Source organism: Nyctibius grandis, chromosome 3, assembly GCF_013368605.1.
Source record: "Nyctibius grandis isolate bNycGra1 chromosome 3, bNycGra1.pri, whole genome shotgun sequence".
Taxonomy (NCBI): Eukaryota; Metazoa; Chordata; class Aves; order Nyctibiiformes; family Nyctibiidae; genus Nyctibius; species Nyctibius grandis.
In genome coordinates, this window is record NC_090660.1 from 12071868 (window position 1) to 12080348 (window position 8481).

General features: G+C 47.4%; 1 protein-coding gene across 1 annotated transcript; it reads right to left on the bottom strand.

The window, feature by feature from the left end:
• Positions 1-757: 757 nt before the first annotated feature.
• On the bottom strand, positions 758-5634 carry EDN1 (endothelin 1). The gene is made up of 5 exons (XM_068396829.1): positions 5328-5634; positions 4957-5104; positions 3821-3979; positions 3446-3553; positions 758-2054 (listed from the first exon to the last, which is right to left on the bottom strand). The coding sequence occupies exons 1-5, from the start codon at positions 5389-5391 to the stop codon at positions 1916-1918; spliced, it is 618 nt and encodes a 205-aa protein (XP_068252930.1). The 5' UTR covers positions 5392-5634; the 3' UTR covers positions 758-1915.
• Positions 5635-8481: the final 2847 nt, after the last annotated feature.

Sequence of the window (8481 nt, forward strand, 5' to 3'; positions counted from 1 at the left end):
GCCTTATGGTGTTTAGGTGTGAAAAATGCCGCAAACAAATGAATATTGACAAGAAATCCAGAACAATTTCAGAAGTTTTTAACAGTGACTGCTGTCAGTGTTTGTAAGTGTCATGGACTAACTCTTGTGCTTTTATTTCCGTATGGGATCAGAGATGATTAAATCCATTTATTTTCTTTAAGCATCTTCCCAGCTATAACCACTTTAGGCCAATGTTTGGAGACATGCAAAATTTAACTATTGCTCTAGCTCTTTCCTGGGCTTCAGCCAGGCTCCATTGAGGTCTCCATCTTTAACCTGCATGGGCTGGACTGACACTTTTATGATAGCGTGGTAATAAGTAACACTGCCTAGTCCAATATAGCTCACAAAGCATCCAGTGTGTGCATTTTCTCCTTTAGTTCATCTGTATCCAACCCCTTATTGGCTGTATTTTAATGCTACAGTAAATCCAACATTAGAATTTGTACTATTGGATGAAAAAGACATCAGCCACGTGAGAATGCTGCTTCAGGATAAATTCATTTGGCCAATTCAAATTTTACTGTGAAGTTTTGATAAGCAAGCTTGAAGATAGAACAAGTATTCTTTGTTGTCTCACATCTGGCACAAACTTTCGTGTTGTGATCTGGCTAATCTGACAGAAAGGCAATCGTGCACACATTTCATCTAGGTCAGCTTTGTATGTGAGGCAATCTGCCTCCATGATCATGGAGCACAGGCTATGGAAAAGCGGAGCATATGAAAAACAAGCCAATACAGTAATTAAAAATATTTATTTATGAAGATATTTACCTTGATAGGCATAAAGCATTTCCCAATTTCATACAGAAATACATAAAACATGCATAGACCAATATGGCCTACTTCAATGTGTATTCAACATGGTAAATATAATGAAGAACTTGTGTGAATATAAATACAAAACACAAAAAAAATAAGCACATAAGATTCAACCTGTCAGCAAATTCAACAATGTGAACAAATTCACTGCTATAAACATTCACCCAATATTAGCCTTTTGACATAATTCAAAACAACCCTTTGTCTCAACACCAAGCAATTTCCACCAAACAAGGCACTGAATAAATCTCACAACAGCCTCTGGTACATGCCCACTTCAGTGCATTTTTGGTGGCATGTAAGACACAACAATCTCTATTTTTAGAACTTCAGTTAGCCCAATATCCTTGTTATGGGAAACCTAGTAGTGTCCTCTAACTTTTATTTTATGTTGAAGAGTCCATTGGTATCCAAAACCAAAGGACTTTGACTATGCAAACAACCACAGTGTCTAACTCACATTCAGATAACTCCAGTTGTACAAGTAAACTAGACTTCTGAAAAAAGGCAAAGGGTTGCAGCTGATTAGTAAAGGCAATAACAAGGTGTAAAAATACTCTAGCAGGCGTGCAACAAACAGAACGCGAGGTAGACATGTATATATGCAGTAAGTCCTGATTAAAGTAGCACTGTGGCTTTCGTTTTTGCATTTTAATCAAAAGGTAGAGTTTTTCGCTTTGAAGTTTGTCCACTCAGATCTTGCTTTCTGTCCTTTCTAAGCACATCTGTGAGGTCTTCCTTGCAAGATGCTTTGATGTAGACCCTTAAAGCTGCCCAATTGATGGGTAACATTCCAGAAGCAATATTCAAATGTGTCTTCAGAAAGATGGCTTTTAATGTACATTGCAGCAGATTCCCCTTTATCCCCTCTACCCATCCATCTGAATTCCAAAACGATGAAATCTTTTGCTTTTATACCTCCAAATACAGGACTTCATTAGCGTGTTGCTCTGCTGCGCAAACACGTGGACAGAGAGGCCCTTTGCCATTGTGGAATGTTAGAAGTCAAGAGAGAGTTTTGGTGACGCTTTGTCAGCAAGTGTGATGGAGGAAGATTCAGGTGTTCCTCCCACTAGGATGCTTTCAGGCTTTCCCAGATGCTTTGCCTTTTGTTTGCCCTGTTATGTTTCAGCTTCCGCCCTTTCTGGAGCTCAGCCTTCAGCTTCGCAATACTGAAGGAAGCTTTGATACTGTTACCAATGGCTTCCAGCCTGCAAAAATAAGAAAAGCACATTTATTGTTACAACAATGAAGATGCATCTCCACAGTGAAGCATGCAGTCATTCAGTTTTTGATTAAATAAGCTTCAGTCTAGACTTCTGCCATGGAATCCTCAGAAACTGCTGATTGCTATACCTCTGTCAGAATTATGCTAACTTAAGCCACTTGAAATACTGGATTCAGAATTTAAATGTGAATATTAAAATAAGTTAAAATATTCATTCAAATACAGATGCCCTAGACTTCCTTAAATAGCATGTCTCCAATCAAGAGGTCTTTAGTGTTAGTCTTTTCAGCTGTTTTGTTTCTTTTAGGTAAGCCTGATCCTGGTTCCAATGAATGGGTGCATTTTTCAAGTAGAGTAAGTAAGCTCCATTTTAAAAAATTATTTAAGACTTCCAGGTTCAAAGTCTCATCCAAAATCTTCAGGCTGCCTTCTCCCATAGATCCTGTTCTGCTTTTGAAAGCAGCACTAGAGTCTTCTTTCATATGGGCAAACTTCTGTGTGCCATACTTTTACATGGGCACATGGCTGAACACTCAACGCTGGAACCGATACAGCTGCACTAACACTCATCTTCTAAGCTGACTTCCCCTCTGTGGGGTCCATAGCTGCACCAAGTCCAATGCATCTGTTTCTGAACTGCACTGTGGAGTGATACTGCTGCCTACTGCCACTCAACTTATTATGCACGGACTTCAAAGGGCAGTCCTGAAATTTACTCCTAATCTCAAATATTAAATTGGGCTCAAATATTAATTTTGTCTTCATTTTCCCTTTCCTCAACCTTTTTGCAGACATTTCCATCACTAACATCCCATACTCATTTTACACAGGTTTATCAGGCAATGCAAGAGATAAGGCAGATAGAAATCTGCCTCCTGCATTCTAAAAAGCCAGCTACACCAGCCAGAAGAAAGAACATATTCAAAATCTGGATAGATCAATAACTTTTTTTTTTCCTGCAGTAAAATGTAGTAAAGTAGCTAAGAAAAGGCATTCTGACTCAATTTCATTTGAGAATAGTTGGAATGTAATATTTTTTATTAGTTAAGATAGTACATGAGCACACTTAAATGACAGGCTCTATTTATTTCTGCCAGTATTTAATGATTTCATGCTCTTTTGAAGTTTGGTGTATCTTTAGGCCTACAACTAAGCTCGCTCCCTCTAAGCAAGTGGAGGATGCTAAGCAGAGCTCAGCACCTGTGTCTTCACAAGCTAAGAACCCACTGCATAACAAAAGCCCTCAAGATATCCTGATTCCTCCATAACTCTCAAGCTGGAATCACCAGCTAAACTCATGCTGACCTGAAGGCAGGTGAACTGTGCTCTCTATTGCTGCTCCGGGGAACTACAACAGGATGAGAAGAAACTCACCGCTTCATTTTCCTGCTGTCAACAAGCTGTCCATTCATGCATTTGGGTCCAATGCAATTGCCAGCTTTGTTGTGGTGACACGAGGTTTTCTCCACTGTGGACTGAGCCCTGTTAAAAGTGAAAAGACACTGCTGTTAAAAAAACCCAAGTCTGCAGTCCACAAGGTGAGGCATCTCATCAACCACTTCTCAAGGCATATAATAAGCGATCTTTCTGGGCCAAACCATAGTATGTATCATAGCAGTGTGAGCACTCAGGTAGGAGGCAAGGCTTTGGAGAGATTATTCGCTCAGCAAGTGCCAAAATGAGTAAGTCTAACACAATCCCTCCCTTTTACATGCACTGACTTTTAAAGAGTAGCACCAATTGACACACCAGAGATCTTTTCCTGTCTGGCAGAAGTTCAGACATTTCTTGTCCTTCTGGCTGGCACATCGGCATCTGCTGCTAGGTTCAGCAAGCATCTCGGGCATCATGTCCTTCAGCGATCTTCTGGATCGAGAAGGGCCTCCGAGGCCATACGGAACAGTCTTCCTATGATCAAAGAGACAACATGAAAGTCATTCAAGTAATTCTGTGGCTTCAAAACAGCAGGGTATTTTGGGCAATCTTATCAATGGGATTGATTGCATGAGTAAAGGTTGTAGGATTGAGAATGCCTCATTGGTCATAATTTTCGTGCAATACTTCTGATGATCCTGCAACATATTCATTAGCATGGCTACTGACAAGGCTAATGATTTTTTAATTGTGATTTCAAAAGGCTGCTGTGCCTCCCTGTGCGATAGAAAGCAGTAAAACTTCATCTCTTTGAACTTTGGTAACTGCCAATACTGAAAGAAGCAATAAAAGTGAGGAACAGATCCTCTCTGCTCCAAGGAAACCCAGCAGCAGAACAAATCACAGTGTTTGCAGCGTTAGGAGAGGCTCTAGCTAACTACTTTTTGGTGAGGAAAACGTAGAAATGGATACTGCACACAATCCTATTGACACGTGGGATGCGTTAATTTGCAGCAGAGAGCAGCAAGAGGCAGCGAGGGACCAGCCGGTGTCAAAGTCAGCCTTCTAGCCTCCTGACTTGTTGGAAAGAAAAACAGGCAAATTCAGGCTGGCAAAATCATACTTTTGGCATTTGGTCTGCTTCTGATTCATAGGTAAAAGTATCCCGCAGCCTTTGCTGAGCAGCACCCAAAGGAAATAGTCCTGCCCAGATTTTAGGAACGCAGGTGTGTTAGGGCTATTAGGAGCTATCTGCTCCATCTAGGTGGTCAAATCCTGCTCGCTTTCTCCCAGTGAACAGTCTCGCTGCTAAACTCGGCAGAAAGGCAGGAGGACGGGGGGAAGCAATAGGAGAGAACGTGCAAGTAACTATTCCTTCCTCCCCTTCGCATTTCTGCAGGGAGTTTGTTCTTCTTAAGCCCCCCTCCCTCCTCCCCCCCGCCCCTGCTTTTTCCCAACCAAAGGGGAACCCAGCGCTCGGCAAGTGCCGAAGCCCCCCCCGGTCTACTCACTCGGGGGTGTTGATCCAGATGATGTCGAGGTGGCAGAAGTAGACACACTCCTCGTCGAGCAGCGAGGAGCAGGAGCAGCGCCGGGCGCGCCGGTGCGCGGCGGCGGTGGCAGCGGGGGGCGGCGCGGTGCCGGCCTCGGCTCCGGGGGCTGCGGGAGGGAGCGGCAGAGCTCAGCACCCGCGGCGACCACGCACCCGGCGCATCTCCGCCGGCAGCCCCTCCCGCCGCATCCCGCAGCCTCCTCGGGCCGCCCTCCCCCGGGGTGCCCGGCGGCGCCCCCCGACAGCCGGCAAAGGGCCCGGGTGCGACCCGGCGGCCCCCTCGCAGGGCCAGACCCAGGCGGCGGCGAGCGGCTGGGGACCGGCACCTACCTGCCGGCAGCAGCCCCGGGCAGAGCACGAAGAGCAGCGAGACGATCATCTGGGAATAATCCATAGCAGGCAGCGGAGAGCGGACGAAAAAATGAAAAAAGTGGGGGGAAAGGGAAAAGTTAATAAAAGAGAAAAAATGAGGGGAAATCTCTCGCAGTGTCTGGACGGAGAGCCGTGTCCCGTGGGCTGCGGGGCAGGGCGTGGGGGCAGGCAGCGGCTCGGTGCGCCCCGGCGCGTCTGGCTGGCGCGGCGGTCCCCGGCGCCCTTTTATAGCGAACCCCCATGGAGCGGGTAAACAGCCCCGGCGCTATTTTATCCCGAGACAATGTTATTCTGCTATTAGTCACCGCGCGGCAACGTGCGGGCCGAGATAAGGCCGGGCTGGAGAGGAAATCGCCTGCAAACTTCAGAGCGGCGGGCGGCGGCGGCGGGCGGGGGGGGACGGGCGGGGGCGACCCGGGGGCGGGGAGGGGCGGGGGGCGCCGCGGGCCGCGCCGGGGGCGGGCCGCCAGGGGGCGCCCTGCTGCCCCGCGCCTCGCACCTGAGGGAGAGCGGCCGCCTCAGCCGTCTGGCGGCAGCGGCGCGCAGGGCCCGGCGGCGGCCGGCGGGGCACCATCGCCCTCGCCGTAACAACAGTAATTATTGTGATTATTGTCAGCGCTGTTGTTGTTGTTGTTGTTATTATAACAGCGGGGCGGCGGCGGCGGGCGCGGTGCTGCCCGCGGCGGAGGTGTCGCGGCCGCCTGTCAGGTTCGCGGCGGCCCTTGGCGCGGCTCCGCCGCCCGCCGAGGGCTCTGGGCTCGGCCCGCTGCTGTCGCCGCCGCCCCGGGGAAAAGACCTGGGGAGCTTCTCCCTCTTGTCGTTCCCCAGCCGCCGAGGGAGCCGGCAGCGGCACGCCGGGGGCTGGCGGCGGCGGCCGGAGGGCCGGGGCCGCACGGGCAGCGCCAAGGGCGTGCCCGGGGGCGGCGGGAATGAGCGCGGCCTGGCGTGCCCGACCCCCGCCCGCTCCCCGCGGGCCCAACCGAGTGGGCCCCGGGGGGTTATCAACCGACTGGGTTTGGCAGCAGCGGTGAGGCGTTAGGGCATAACCCCCCTTTCCTTCCGTGGCAAGGCAGGGGGCCGTGCCACGGCGCGTTTTAGGGTCCGGGCCGTGCGAGCAGCAGCAGGTGTGTGAAGCCAGGATGTGTGGTCAGGAGGAGGCCGTGCCCAGCCTTTGCCTTTGGCTCCTGCCGCGAACTCTGGCAAGGTCAGGGTGAGTTTTTTTCCGGCATGTTTGTATTTTCTGCCATGTGCTGAGGCACAGTAGCTGTCAGCGTGGAAGCTGGACACTTGAGAAATGGCCGGGGCGATGCCATGGTAAACACATACATGAGTGAAATCCACGGAGCTCCTAACTGAGAAAGGCAGCCTCGGAATATAAACTCAAATGAACTCAAATGCCTGTGATCTGATGTGAAGCTGTCGTGCTGCAAAGCGTGCCAATTTCACCTATGATAAGTAGATAAGAGTCTCTTGGTATTTGTGGTATTTCCGTGCACTGTGCTGTAATAATAGAAATGACCTTGGATATCACAAAGACCAAGGCTATTAGCTGCAAGTTGCATTGTGATCTCTCAGGTGAATGGTTATTTTTTTTAAGTATCAAATTATACTGTGCTGCTGTATCATAGCGGACAGGCTGTCTACAACCGTGCTGAGTCAGAATAAAGGTCCATTTAGCTGGTATCCTTTCTCCCACAATGGCTGTTAGCAGATGGTATGAGAAAGAGTACAAGAAAGGAATGCAAGTGGAGACTAATCCTCCATCGGTATAACCTGTCTGCTTCTAACAGGATGAAGTTTAGGGGCTTTCCGAGCAATAGCAAGCATTTAGACCATTATGCTGAATAAACACCGCTGGCCCCATCCTGAGATGTTCATACCTTTTTATAAAAGGTTCTCTAAAAACTGCCCTATAAAACATCTGTGAGCGGAGAAAGCTGGCTTATACAGTATTTTTTTACACCTTTCCAGCGTGGGAGTTTATTTTTCAGAGCAGGGATTGTACCTTCTTGTGTATTATGTCTTGTGTATGTAGGGCAGCGCTTACCAGAATACCAATGTATCGGTACCTGTATGTGTGAATTATTGCCGTTATGATAAGAATCTACCAGCAGAGGTCACCGAGCTCCGTATAAAAAGGAATTGTAGCCCACTTCGGTAATAAACTTTATCAGTATCCAAAAGCTGGGAAAGAAATTAGATGTGGGGTGTTGGGTTTTTTTCTTCTTGGTGTTAAAAAAAAAAAAAAAAAAAAAAGAAAAAAAAGAAAAAACACAAAGCAGTTGTGTGGGTTGAAAGATAGCTATCGTTTCTGTGTAGAATACAAATATGCATAGCCTTTCCAGGCCGGTCACTTTAAGATAGTATTTCATGCCAGCATTTACTTAGATTTTTTCCTGAGATTCCTTTTTCTAAGATGTGTGCTTGAAGCCAAAATGACTCACATTGGTGTGAGGTATTTTCAGCTTTGTCAAAATGCCTTGTTAGAAAGTATTTTGTTAGCTGGCAAAAATGGCATGCATGTTTCCTTTGAGTAACAAAGCAGGGACCTCTGAAGGTGCTGTTCTTTTTTTTTTTTTTTTTAAAAACAAAAATATCTTCAGCAATTTTTGGTAAGGATTCATAAATATTATTGTTGTCAGAGATCCATATCCTCTGATTCAGCGATTTCTGATAGCTCTGCTTTCAGTTCTTGAGACTGACCAGAATCAAGCTGTTCCTGTTGCTTGTTCGAGTAATGCAAAAACAAATTTATGTTCAGTTGCCAGTGGCCCAGGTGGGTCATTTCAGGCCGCGGGGACTGCCAGGCTAGGAAGTGGGTTTCCACAGGAAGGGATAACCCCCTGACCCTTCCTCGGGCACTGGGAGGTACCAGGCAGGTCCGTGCCATGCAGAAATACCCTTTGGGAGTTCTGCCAAAGAAGGAAGGTTCACTCACTCTATAGCTGTTTATAGTAGGAGTCTGTAGCAGTATGGGTCGCAGTAGGGGTCTTATAAAATAAGCAGAGCAGGAATAAAGTTTGGCTAGCAGTCAATGTTTGCAGAATGGAAATACAAAGTCGTGCACGATGGTACAAAGTCATGTACTCAACAAGTTGTCCTGGTGCACGCC

Bases quoted from the DNA above. Each gene is read 5' to 3' on its own strand.
- EDN1 (XM_068396829.1), bottom strand. From the start codon at position 5,391: ATGGATTATTCCCAGATGATCGTCTCGCTGCTCTTCGTGCTCTGCCCG. The intron at 5,105-5,327 runs GTAGGTGCCGGT...TCCCTCCCGCAG, and splicing joins CCCGGGGCTGCTGCCGGCAG to CCCCCGGAGCCGAGGCCGGC. The intron at 3,554-3,820 runs GTGTGTCAATTG...CACTTTTAACAG, and splicing joins CAGACAGGAAAAGATCTCTG to GGCTCAGTCCACAGTGGAGA.